General features: G+C 37.8%; 1 protein-coding gene across 4 annotated transcripts in view; it reads left to right on the top strand.

Moving 5' to 3' along the window:
* Positions 1–14,400, top strand: part of EHBP1 (EH domain binding protein 1) — a 339,919-nt gene that overhangs the window by 43,154 nt on the left and 282,365 nt on the right. For all 4 annotated transcript variants that reach the window (XM_020790594.3, XM_020790589.3, XM_020790595.3 and 1 more), the window contains exon 3: positions 13,327–13,384. In XM_020790594.3, coding sequence (XP_020646253.3) covers positions 13,327–13,384 — 58 coding nt within the window. The remainder of the gene's footprint in view (positions 1–13,326; positions 13,385–14,400) is intronic.

Here is a 14,400-nt window from a genome sequence, read left to right as displayed (position 1 = left end):
ACTTCTAATGTCCTTTTTTCCAGCCTCACTTACCAGCCCAGAATCTCTCCCCTCTCCCACATTACTAAAGCATTATTCTCACCTGTCCCCTCTTGCCACATTCCTGACTACTGAGCAAATGAGAGTCATCGTTTCTTTTTTGAAGCAATAATCTCTTCTCACCCTTCCTGATCCCAGTCTGTGCAGCATCTCTCTCCCTCTCCAACCAGCTACAGTACTGTGAAGGTACAGGTGGCAGTACAAAGGCAGCAGCCGGGGTGGGGACAGGTGGCCGGCTGTGAGAGCAAAAGACTCAAAAGGAGCCAGCAACACATGCGTGTTCACATCTAAAGTAAATACAGCGCTGCAATCTGTTAAAACGGGATGTTCACAAGTAAGATGGTGGACTTGCCCAAATGTGCTACTCCCTCCATCTGCTGCTCTGGTGGCTGTCTCGCTCAGCCAGCTCTGGGCATAATCCTCTCCGTGCCTGAAAGGAAAGAGCTGATAGATGGATGCTGGAAATTTTAAGGAGTGGGAAGGGCAAGCGAAGCCTCTGTGCTATAGAATGGATGGACACTCTCCACACAGTCTGGACTCTGTGATGAACAGCTGGGCAAGAGGCAGAAATTCAGTTATTGGAATGCCTGGACTCACTGAAGTTCTGACTGGTGAAGAACAGGCAAAATATTTTCTGGTGCTGTTTCCATCCTCAATATGTTAAGTTGCACATATTTAATTTCTATCTGTCATACTGGCAATTTATGGGAGGGGAGGGAAGAATTTAGGAATCCCTTTCCTTTATGAGATATTCGTTTGAAGGTTTTTAAAAAAGTAAAAGCCAGAAAAACCAGGCAGTTTGAGAAGGAAGAAGCCAGTCTGAGATAAAAAGAAGTTCTGAGGTTTTTTGAAAAAAGGGATAACGACAATGCTATTGCTGTTGCTAAGGTTCCAGGGCCTATGATGGGAAGAGCCCTAGTTTACCTCAGAACTGAGGGTTAAATCATTGAATATGGATAGTCCTTTATTTTCAAAATACTGTATTTCTTTCCAAAATGGATGGCTGTCCTACTTGCCAGGTGCTTCTGAACCCTGAACATTTTCTTGAATAATAGATTATTTCTCCTCTGACTGTTATTAAGTAGCAAGACCACAATGAAACAAAAAATACACAAAAACAGGAAACAAAACATGGCCCTGCAATTTCTTCTGTGGTACACAGCTGATTTTGGCCAGCTCGGGACAGCCTAGATGCAAACTTGGCTGTGACTGGTCCATACCTATTATCTCGATGTCTATATATGTACTTACCTAACAAACCACTGTGACTATGTCCAATTTTTACTTATGCCAATAAAGGTTTTATCTATCTACCTATTATCTCCTTGTCATTGCACATGAGGTGTCCAAGTTTCTTTGTAAAGCTGGACTTAATAGTGTGATACTGTTTAATCTCTAAATATAAGAAAGCTGACATTTGGAATAGTGATAACTTATCTCTACCTGCAGTGTAGAGATAGAACCAAGGTTTAGGGTACACATAACATATAGGCAACATGCTATAAAAAAAAACATATTATTGTTAATATTGCATTTTTTTTTAAAAAAAGTGCATGTTACTTTATGCATAATGAGTTGGTAACATATTACCAATACATTACTTTTTGTCTTATTTTTATTTTTATTTTTTAAAAAACCCTTTAAAAGTAGAAAAATTGACAAAAAATGTTCCTTGAAGCTCATTTCACACTAACAAATAATAAAAAAACACTGTTATATTCTAAAAATGTTCCTGTTGTGCCTTTATTATTATGCAAACTAATATACTGAAGCTATGCCATTATTTTTAGCACGTTGCTTCAAAGTATTTGATCAGTCTGAGTTCTGAATAGAAGGGGTTGCTGATTAGTTGTCAAAGTTGGGGTTCCTAATATGAAGCCTGCTAAACTCTTTGCCTTTGGTGATTTTGTATTCTAAAATTATAGCCTTGTTTTATTTTAATTTTTAATTGAAAGATTGGTGTATTGCAAAATGAAGTGCTAGCCTTCCATCTAAGAATAAGGTCCAGAGGTCATTTTTTTAGAAAATAAAATTGTCAGGTATCTTCAATCATGCATTTTAATTTAAAGTGCACTTGGAGAGGTTTGTAAGCTCAGTTAATGACTGTCTTTGGGGCGGGAAGTGGGATGGGGGACCAGCCTGATGGCCTACAGAGCATATTGAAGAGTATGGAATGTTTTTTTATTTCTGCTGTGTATGTTGCCTGCTGTTGAGGGGGTCTATTTGGCATATGAATATGAGACAAGCAGTTTGATTGATTTGATGTGGTATATATTTTGTTTGAGTTGTTTTTATTGGTATGTGATGTACATGGGAGTTTTTCTTCTCTCAGTATGTCTCTGAACATCACCAGTTTGCTTTCATAAAGTTGTATTTTACTGTTCTTTGTGTGGGACAAATATGAGCTTTGGCATTTGGGGATCTAACCCACCTCTCCTTATGGTCTAGTTTCTAGGTGAAGTTACTTGTCTAAGCTACAGCTTTAAAAATGTACTTTTTATGCTACAACTCTTGGTATCCCCAGGGGATATAGTAATCAAGTATAACTTTTCCACACTTCTTTGAACTTGCAGTTTTTCATCTGTGAAACTGGTGTGGGAGAGAAAGGTGTTACAGCTTTAAGGCAGTGTTATTCTCTTTTGAATTTCATATTCACCTTTGCCTTGTACTTGAGCAAGTTACTTTAATTTTGTCGTCCCCAATTTGCCTTTTGGGAAGTGGATGTTCTGTGACTAGCTATGCCTGCCATAGCAACCATTTCTGTGAATGGAAAAGGCCGTTCCCATGGTAGCCATTTTATAAAAGTAGCCAAAGTGCTCTCAAAATTCCCAATCACCTTCTGGTTCCCAGTTTGGGGACATCATAAAAAGTCAGCTATGAGGTTTATCTTTTCTGTATGGTTCAGTTCAGAAAAGTTTGCAAAATGTATTCCAAGAATGTTCAGATGTGCGATCCACTCTGAAGTCTACTGAAAGGTTTGTTGATGATTGCATGATACATAGGTACTAGAGTCACTGGTTGTTATAAGTACTGTACTAGAGGTTTTCAGGACAGGTTTGAATTGGACACATTTCTAGAAACATTTCCAGAGCTCTAAATGAGAGTGATTTGATTTTATATAGAGTATTTGTATTTTATCAGTCTTATAAAGTTTTGTTTCTTCTTTGTAAGGAACGTCTGTGATTTTGTTGTGCCTTCTCAACTTCTTTCACCATATATAAGAGCCATATTTTAATTGAAATATTTGAATTGGGGGAAACACATTTGATATGGTTTCAGTATTATATTCAAACAAATTATTTATGGGAATTATTCTTACTACAGTACATCTTTAAATGTTTACAGTATGTACTTCCCTTCGTAATTTGTATATGAATTTGAGGGCACGGATTGTTTTGTTGTTAACATCACTGTCTGTGATATTTACATGTTCTAACTTCCTTTCTTCTCTCCATTATAATGAAGTCACATGCTAGCTTTATTATGACTACTCCAAAGTAACCAAGAACACTTAACAGGTCTTATAGAAATATACTTATACGTTTGTTGGAAGTGAAACAAAATTAATCACAGCTTTTGGGTTTGGTTTAACCAGCACAGCCAAAAAGAGAATTTATAATTTTATATTGGTATAATATATTGGTATATTTTAGAAATACAATGCACCCCATGTCCTTTTTAAGTCCTGAGAATAGAATGATAGACAGGATTAAACCAGCTTTTGGTACTGAGCTGCGTAAAGAAGATCTCATCAATCTGGAGGCAGATTACAGGGGGCAAACGATAGAAGAGCAATATGACAATAGTGATCCCATAGGAAATAAACAGGATGTAGAAACTAATGTCCTCTCGGCTTTTGGGAATTTACCACTAGGTGACCAAGCTTTTGTGATAAACCAACTGGAATGTTGGGGTGGCTGCACTGAAGGATTTGCAGCGGGCTCCCTCTAATAAGACAGGACCAGAGAGCTATCCCTCTTCTACCCACAGGTCTCCAGAAAATATACTGGAGGAGATTAAAAACCACACTCCTCTGGAACCAGCTATAATAATAACCAAAGGTGGCTTAAATTCCAACTTGATTGTTCCCTCTGATGACCCGGCTCTTAACAAGATAATTGAGGAGATGGTTCCATCTTCTGCTATTTCCAATAGAAAAAGGGCATCTAAGGATGTACAAGAATCCATAGTAACTTTGAATCAGATGAAATGACAAGAGTGGCAAGAAAACATTACATTACTCTCATGGAATATAGCAGGTTGGAATTCTAAAAACAAAGATGCTTCTTTCACTAGGTACCTAACTAAGATTGATGTAATAATGTTACAAGAGACATGGGCAACAGATACAATAGAACTCAGTTATATGCCACCCCCAGTAATGAGAAGGGTAGATCAAAGGGCAGCCTACTTATACTTATCTCCATCATACTCCGGGTAACACTGGAAAAGGGTCCAACTTATCACCAATTTGCAATAGTGGTAGTGGTAGCTGATTAACACTGCTCAATGCTACTTGTAATTATATATATACCTTCTCAAAGACAACAAGCCCAGACTGACTTGATCTAGCAAGGACTAGAAACATATATCGAAGAATGCTTAACTTTCCCCAACTCTTATATAGTCATTGGGGATGGCTTCAATGCAAGGATGAGAGCTAATGACACTGTTCTCTATGCAGCTTATCATCTGTGTCTTCCTGAAAGGTCTTGATACACCAAATGTGCGTTGTGCAAAAGATAGCATTAACAATTATACAGTCTTCCAGCTAGCTCAGATTGGTCATCGACTAAACCTACATATATTAATGGAAACACCCCGGGGGATATCCCAGGTGAGTTCACATATTGGTCAAGAGATAGGATGAGCACATTTGGTTATTTGGTAAACAGCAACGATTTACTGAACTCTATTCATAAACTGGAGATAGATTGCAAGCCGGATAGTGATCATCTTCCTTTAAATTTGTACTTGAGGGCTTCGGTTCAGTGCACTCGTATAAAGGACATTTTGCAATTAAATCCTGAGATAACAACTTATATCACTAGAATCTATCACTAGATTTCCCAGGGTTCGCAGTGGCATGAAGAGCCTAAATGGAAGTAGGAGGACATGTCACTATCGACATGAAAAAAATAATGATGGAGGTGGATGAGCTTACAAAGGAATTGGGTAGGTAAAACTGGAGAGGGCTTAGGAAACCGCTTGTTCATGTGCTCCAAATAAAAGTGGATAGCTGTTGTTCTCATCATTTTTTTTTAAAGCATCACATTGTGAAAGGGACTCTAACAGATAACAGTAAAAAGCTGACTAAAATACAAGGAATTTAGGAGACATGCAGGTCACCTGCTAATGGTATTTGAATTAGAATTTTACTGAGGAAGCAAATGTTCTTTTTAAGTATCTCTGTGTTTTTTTTTTAAATCTAAACCAGAATGTCAAGCAGAATTTAGCAGTACTAAGTTTTCAGAAGATTTTAAAAGGCACTTGAAAAAATTCTAAGCTTAGTAAAAAAAAGGTGTTTCTTTATAGAAACTCAGCATGTGGTGCTGAAAAGCAAAGCCAGCAATAAACCAATGACTTAACATAAAATCTTATCTCTAAAGTATTCTGACTTTATTCCCCAAGTAATTATTTTTATCCTTCAATAGGTGCATCTGCTTGCTATTGTGCTTACTTTGCTGCCTCTCCTGTTAATTATACTCTTTTATGCTTGCTTCACAAGGGCAATTTAGTAGAGTGTAGTAATTAATTCAACCCAAATCAAACATAGTAAGAAAAATGCAATTAGGGTGCCAAAGTACATATATAGACTTTACATCTCTGAAGCATTTATGTTGGCAAACAGAAGGAAAGTATCAAGACTGGTAGCACATAATGAAGCAAAGGTTTACTTGATTTTCAAGGTTTTTTTTAGGTTGGCTCTCTTTTTAAATGTTACATGTGCTGTGCTTCATATTTTCGTGGTTTAGACTTAAAGTTGAAAGCGATGGGAGGACCACAGTTCAATTAGTGTAACAGGCAGAAATATATAAATAACAAAAAAAATTGTGTCCTTCTGAACCAGGTCTTATTTCTGACAAGCCATAATCTTTTTACTATATATAGCAGATATGCAGAATTTTCAGACTTTCACATTTTGTTGGATTGTAATTCCCATTAGCCCTAGCCGGCATAGTCAAGAAGTGGGGGGTCGAGGGTTTGAGTACAATGTTTACCATGTCTGTTTTGCAATATATAAGGATCCCAAATGGAAGAGAAATGCCAATATGAAAGTTTATTTAGAATTATTTAAAGAAAAAAAGTGATTATATTAAAAGATTGGTTGGATAAAATGAGATCGAAAGATCAAATGAAACAAATCCTTCAAAATAAGAATATATCATGGTTGAATTATATGCAATTAGAAAGATGGACTAACAAATGGGTAAAGAAGTGCAACAAAGGTAGAGAATATACGAAGTATGAACAGTTTCTATTATCATATGAAGATATTTAGATGACTGACTCAGTGAAGGGTGTAGTGAGTCAAATTTATAGATTCCTGCTAGATCTAGAAGAAGAAGAGAATGAGAATGAAGGATTGAAGCTAGTGTGGGAACAAGACTAAGGAAAAAGAATAAATGGTGAAGAGATGAAGATGAGGATTTTATGGTTTATTTCGGTGATAATAAAAGAAAAAAATTCAATTTGGGTTTAAGATGGTATTTGACACTGATAAAATTGAAAAAAATTGCTAGTTATCTGAATGTCTGTTGGAAACGTGAGAAGGAAATTGGTACATACTTTCATATGTGGTGGGAATGTGAAAAAGTACAAAGACTTTGGAAACTAATCTTTAAAGAATTAAATAACATACGTGAAAAAGATATAGAATTTAATCCTGAGATGGCTTTGTTATCCGTACTTGAGAATGTGGAATATGATGACTAGAGAGTTGATTACCAATTTATTAACAGGAGTCAGATTAATAACAGCTAGGAATTGGAAATCAAAACTGGAATTTCAAATGGAAGAATGGTATAATGAAATATGGAACATTGCTATAAATGATAAGCTAAGTTGTAATTTAAAGTATGTAATTCTCTCTCTTTATCTGTTCTGTTTTGTGTTAATGTAAGAAACCGCTACTTTATATTAATTGTTTTATTACGTGTTTGTGAGCCGCCCAGAGTAGACTATGTCTAAATGGGCAGCATATAAGCTCAATAAATAAATAAATAAATAAATAAATAAATAAATAAATAAATAAATAAAGTTAGGAAAGGAGAGATGAAAATAAATTCTATGATATATGGGGCAGATTTCCTGAATATGTACTAACAAGAGGGAAAGGGAAAGCTCCAAATCAGGAATCAATGCAGTTCTCGAGAAGAGGATGATAAAGGAAGAAGAAGAACAAAGATAAAGGAAGAAGAAAACTACTGCAAGAGCTCCCGATTAGGGTGGTGGGGAACACAGTTGATTTGTATTTTGGTTTGTGTACAGTGGTGCCTTGCATTATGACATTAATTCATTCCAGCGAAATTGCTGTAGAACGAAAACGTCGTAATGCGAAAATAAAAAGCCCATTGTAATGCATTGAAATCCCTTCAATGTGTTCCAGTGGGCTGGAAACTAACCGTCCAGCGAAGATCCTCCATAGGGCAGCCATTTTCGGTGGCTGTCTTGCGAGGAATCCGTCCCTAAACACAGCGGGGAGCCATTTTATTTAGCTGGTGGCCATTTTGAAACCGCCGATCAGCTGGAGGAAAATCGTCATTTTGTGAAGAATTAGTTCCCGAAGCAGGGAACCGATCATTGCAAAGTGAAAAAAAACCATTCAGACCATTGTTTTGCAATTGTAATTGCGATTGCAAAAAGATCGCCGTAATGCGGTTTCGTCGTAATGCAGGGCAATCGTAAAGCGAGGCACCACTGTATTTTGTGTTTATGTTGTAGTTTATTTAAAAAAAGAAAAAAATTAACAAAAGAATGTTACTAATTGTTTAATAGTGAGATGACAATATTTACTTACATGGGTTAATTTAATTACTATTATAAGAAGAAACTACTTTTTGCTTTAAAATTATATTCACCTACCTATTGCATTTAAACAATTTTTAAAAGAAATATGAAAATCATGTTTTTAAATTACCATTGTTTGCACTATACATTGGCTAAAATATCTGGTACGACTTAAGGGTGGTGGGGAACACAGATGATTTGTATTTTGGTTTATGTAGTTTATGTTTATGTTGTAGTTTATCTCATAAAATTAAAAGAAGGGGGGAAGAAGCAAAAAGAATCCACTCAAAGGTTATGAGTAGAGATGGGGGTATTCGCTTATGAATACGCCTGCACAGCTGGACATAATGAGGGTCCAGACCCCTGGGGCCGGACCGTCCACTCTCATGTCTCCTGGCGGTGGTGGCGGCTCCACTGTCCCTTCCAATCACTCTGGAGCTCCCGGTCAGCTATCTGCTCCTGGCAGAAGGAGGGAAGACAAGTCTCCCTGCCAGGCTGACAACACATAATAACATCTGGTGGTTTAAAATTCCTGTGAACATTTAGTGTCACATGCACATAGACTTTTATAATAACCAGAGTTTATTCTCAATAAATGGAAACATAGCATTATCCCTGTTCTTTTAAGGCAGCGGTCCCCAAACTTTTTGGGACCACGGACCGGTTGGGAGGATGCGGGCTCCGTGCACGGGGGGACGGGGACACCCCCGCGCTTGCGGGTGGGCGTGTCACACTCGAGGGTGTGCATATTGTACGCCCCTGCACAAGTGCGATATGCCCACGGCCACAGTTCAAGGAAGCTCAAGGACTGGCACAGAGCCGTGGACTGTGGTTTGGGGACCCCTACTAACACTTTTCTTGCCAAAATAAGTGGCGGGTGGTGTGCAAGACCTAATTTAAACCAGAACTTAGTAGAGCTGAGCCCTGATATCCATTTCAGGCACCAGCTGTGACACATAGGAAACCACATTGAACAAAATCCATTTATGTTTATGCAATATATATCCCCCTTTCACTACTGAGTAACTCAGTTACAATTTTGCATTTGGAATTGCAAGTGGGACTTTGAAATATAGAGAACAGCCTTGAACTCTCATACTTCTCATGGTGCTCACTAAACTTACATATATGATGTTCGTCAGAGTATGAAAGTGTTAACCAGTGTAATGTTTGCTATAGACGTGAGGACATAAAAAAAACACAATTTAGGCAGTACTTATGAATGCTGACACTTTATGTGGATTGAATTCTAAATGGGAAGAAATAGTTATTTAATAAATTTAAAAGATAGATTTTGTTCATCTGTCATATATACTGTAAACCATGCCTTTCCTAGTTACTCCATGCAGGTCATAATATCTAAATGAGGGTTAACTTAAAGTGTTTGTGTGCATTTTTTAAGCAAGCAGTGTTGTGATTCGTACTATGAAGAGGTATGGAACCAGAGTATTCTTCTTCCACTTGCCATGCTCTCATAGACCATTGCATACACCAGAATCTCAGGCCTCTGAAATAGAATTGTTTTGTGATACATGGAGAGCCTTTATTTAAATAACCATGAAGTTGCAGCTTGCTTTGAAACAGTTTTGCTAGCTTTTTTTTGTCCATGTTTCTTTTCATGGAAAAGTAGCATGTCACACAGAAAAATGTCTACCCATGCCAGATGAGCAGTAACAAAAGCCTCAGTTGTGTTAAGTTCCTGTTTCAGACACAGAAGAAGGGCCAATGAAAGTTAACAAATACAGTGGACCCTCTACTTAAGGAATTAATCCGTATTGGAATGGTGGCTGCAAGTCGAAAAGTCTGTAAGTCGAATCTCCATTGACCTACAATGCACTGAAAACCGATTAATCCCATAACCAGTGGTTTTTATTCTATTTTTATTCCATTTTGGTTTTTTTCTGGTCTGTAAGTCGATTCTCTGGCTGCAAGTCGAATCTAAATTTTGCAGCCAGAGAAGTCTGTAACTCGAAAAGTCTGTAAGTCGAGCTGTCTGTAAGTCGAGGGTCCACTGTAGATTGTTCCACAGATATATGTATCCTCATAGGAAAGTTGCTGCATTTAGCACACATTCTTAGTCACTACAGCTGTGATTCAGCACCTGCTTTGTGTGTGAAAGGTTCTATCAAGTGATGTTTCCGGTGGAGCTTGGAAAGACTGCCCTGGAGATCCGGTAATCATTTAGCAACAGTACTGAACTTAGATGGATAAAGTTTCAGTGCAACATTCAGACACCCCTTTCCTTGATTTCTGTTCCTCCCCTCTCATGGTATTGCATAAGTTCCTTCATCCTGCTGCATGACGGGACAGGCCCTGCATTTAGTCACTTTCATGAGGAAAGTGACTAATAGTAGTAGTTGAGGAAATGAGTGTCTTTTAAACGCTTAGATCATGTTAATTTGTTTAGGTTGCCCCAGATTGTGTTTAAACCCAGCTTGCTGAAACACTTGTTAGAGTTTCCAAACACATTTTTCAAATGTGAGTGTTAAATCCTGCTTTTGATTCTGCAGAGAACATCCTGTGTTACAGCTAGTGGCCAACTTTTTTTTTATTTTGAGGAGTGGTAGGATGTGGATTCCAACAATATCTATCCTGTGTGTCAGCTGTCCAGATTGAATCTACTGTATTAGTCAGTTCTTTCTAAACATTTAAATTCCGTTGTTAATATTGATCTGCTCTCAGGCTTTAACATTTGTCTGTGAAATTATGGGCTGTGATCTATTGCTTGGTTCATTGTCTCCTTACCCCTATCATGTCATTTAGCAAAGGCTATTCTGGGGGAAAGAGACTATTTCTACATAGTTCTAGTTTCAAATACAAGCCATCTCATAATTCTCATAGTTTGGTACAGTGCCTTTTTTTAAAAAAAACTACAACAGAAATCCTTCAGCTGGCATTGGCTGAGATATTCATGGATCTATAGTTTTAAAAATGAAATCTTTCTATGCATTGATTCTTGTTAGCAGAACTCTTGGAAAATTTATTTATACTGTTAATATGGTTGTGAAAAATCTGAGAATGAGCATTATTTATTTTTGAAACAAGGTTTTAAAAAAAGGATAAACTTTATGTGGAGAAACTGGCTGCTGAGAAAAGAGATGATTAGTATCTTACATGGAGCATGAAGGTATCTTTAGAACAAAATAATTTGTTTTGGAGGATGTATAGTTTGGAAACAGCTTTACCTAGGTGTGTACAACTTTTCTGCCCCCCTGCCCATATTGATTTCGAATTGCACAATGTTGTTTTCCCATCAATTAATTTCACATATCTAACTGTATTCATGCTATATTTGTCCTACATACGATATATTTTTTTTGAATTTTTGTACTGTCATCCATGCTAAAATGAAATGAGAATGTTAAAAGTATTGTGTAAACTGAAAAACATTCTATTTATTTAGTTAATCTAAAAGTTTGCTGTTAAGCATGGAATGATTGCTTTCTCATTGTCTCATCAACTTATTTCTCTTAAAGTTTCTGATTGAAGCTTTAATGCAAGCTGATGTCCTGCCAAGAGTCCTAAATGACTGAGATTTTTGCTTGTCTTTGTCTTTTTATCATTCTGCTTATATTTTATGTATATCACAGTCTGGTCTTCCTCTTATCCCTAGTATCATTCCCAGGCCCCTAAAATGTGATATTTTAAGAAGAATAAACGTTGAAAGAAAACCTGAGTGTAATAAGGATCTCCCCCACTTTAAAGACCAAAGAATCACTGTCAAGCTCTCAGGATTCTACCTTATTTAAAAAGAGAAAGTGCCCCCCCCTCAAAAAAAGAAATTTTGAAGAAGAGGGAGAAAGAAAAGCACAAAGGACTGAGATCGCCTGAACAGTTGCAAGTCCAGGAGACATGGCCATACTGATATATGCCCTGTCTGCTTAGTGCCATTCTTCTGCTGAGTATGCTTTAAGCAAAAATCATGTGTTGAACAAAACGAATCGATGGACTGACTTGGCATAGGGTAGCTTCTCATCCCATGTTATTATGTCCATATTTTCCATATAGCCAAATCTTCACATAAGGGGCCACATGGGCACATTAGCAAGTGTAGTTGTGAATGCTGCCTAACCATGGTGTTAGGAACATGCCTCCACAAATCAGTTCTAGACCATGGTCAGGTATGTCAATGTGGCTATAATGCAGGATCCCCACCCCACCCGGTAATTCCTAGTTAGGTTACATGCTTCTGCATAGGAGAGACTGGCCACTGTGCATGGCCATGCTTCCTTCCAAATTATGAACATTACAAAGAATTACTGTTTAGGTTTTCTGAAAATACAGGTATTAGTTTAAAATTGTTAATGTGATGAAAGTTTCCTAGCCATGCATTCCCCAGATTAGCTACTCTTGCATCAACTGGAACTGTTAAAATGTATTAAGAGGAGATTAATTGATAGCATCTCATATTTTTTTCCGAACTGTTCAATTTATATCATCCGAAGAAAACTATACTAGTGACAACTGGTCCTGAATTCATCCATGCATGTATCTTATTTCTTGTGTATACATGTTGATGGATTCATGCCAGCTTAACCTGCTATATCTACACTACATTCTGTGAAATTCATAATAGTATTTTTTAAAAGTGGAATTTGCAGACTTTAAATTTTAACTGGAAAAACAGGCCAAAAAAATTTATAAGAGAATGTAATCTAGGCTCTTTCTGTTGTATAAAGCAGTGGTCCCCAACCTTTTAACACCAGGGACTGGTTTAGTTGAAGACCATATTCCCAAGGACCTGGGGTGGCAGCGGCAGGCATCCATGTGTGCATGGGGTGTGCATGCATGCGGGGTGGCATGTGTGTGTCTGTTCATGCATGGGGTGTGTGTGCATGGGGGGATGTCCGTGCATCTTTGCATGTGGAGAGAGTGTGAGGTGACATACATGTGTCTATTCATGCATGTGGTGTGTGTCCATGCGTCTGTGCATGCATGTGGGGATGTCTGTGCATCTGTGTATATGGAGAGTGATGGGGTGTGTGCATCTGTGCAGGGGGCCAGGGCATCTGTGCAGGGGGTGTGGGCGTGTGTGCATCTGTGCAGGGGGCTCAAGCATCTGTGTGGGCATGCAGGGGCATGTGTATGTCTGTGCATGCGTGCGTGTACATGTGTATGTGCCCATTCCTTCGGATCTGTCTCTGTGGCCCGGGGGTACCAGGGTCCCCTGGTATAAAGGGCTATGCAAGTTAAAATACTGTATTGTTTCTTTGGCTACAATTTTTTCCTTTCATTAGAACAATTCTTGATAGTTGTCTTTGTTTTTTTTTCCAACAGGCAACCAGATAAATTGGTGGTGGTTTGGACCAGAAGAAGTCGACGGAAATCTTCAAAGGTTAGTTTTATTTCAATAAAAAATGTTATGCTTCAGTTTACCATGTGATAGTTGTCGTAATTTAAGAAAGGAAAAAAATAGTTTTTCCCTTTTTAAGAAAGGGGAACCAAGCTGTTAAATGACTTCAGTAGCTCTAGTCAGCTGTTGTAAACTCAAGGCTGTGGCTTCCTTTAGGGAGTCAGTGTGTCTTGCCTTCCTCTTCTCCTGCTGCTTTCAATATTGCCAGCATTGTCTTTTCCAGTGAACATTGCCTTCTTTTGATGTGCCCAAAGTATGATAGTCTTAGTTTCATCATTTTTGTATCCAGGTGTACTTCAGGCTTGATTTGCTATTTCAAACATGTACACCTTTTTTTTTGGTCAGCTTATTTCACTGTCCAGCTTTCGTGCCTATACATGCTGACTGGAAATACAAGAGTGTCAATTATCTTGGTCTTGGTCTCCAGTGACACATCATTACACTTGATCATCTTTTCTAATTTCTTCATCATGGTCCTTCTGATTCTCAGTCTTCTGATTTCTTGGCTGCAATCCATTTGGTTTGATGATCAAACCAAGCTATACAAAAGTCTTTCATGATTTCAGGTTCTTCATTGTCAGCATTAAAGTTGTGTAGTTCTCCTGCACTCCTGCTTTGGCATTGTCTTCTTTCACCTTCATTAGAAGTCACTTCAAGAATGACTTTTCTACCAGTAAGATGGTATCCTGTGTCCTCTACAATTTCAAGTATTTCTTCCATCATCCCTCTAGGTTTTTCTTTTCTTTTTACTATAGGAATTTTCTTTTTGCGCTATGTCTTGTTATGTTTTACACTGTCTCATCATAGCGTTTTCATGGTAAGGAAACTTCATTGTCTAATCTACTGTTTCTATAAAATCATGAATTTTGCATCTCTGTGTACTCAAGTGACTGGTATGTACAGACTCCTATTTGATACAGATGTATAAAAACAAGCTGCTATCTTCTACCAAGTTCAGGACTAAAGTGGGAGGATTTGTTTTGGTAATCAGTATGATG

Source organism: Pogona vitticeps, chromosome 1, assembly GCF_051106095.1.
Source record: "Pogona vitticeps strain Pit_001003342236 chromosome 1, PviZW2.1, whole genome shotgun sequence".
NCBI classification, from domain to species: Eukaryota; Metazoa; Chordata; class Lepidosauria; order Squamata; family Agamidae; genus Pogona; species Pogona vitticeps.
Note: the sequence above shows the minus strand (reverse complement) of the source record. Positions and strands in the feature narration are given on the sequence as shown.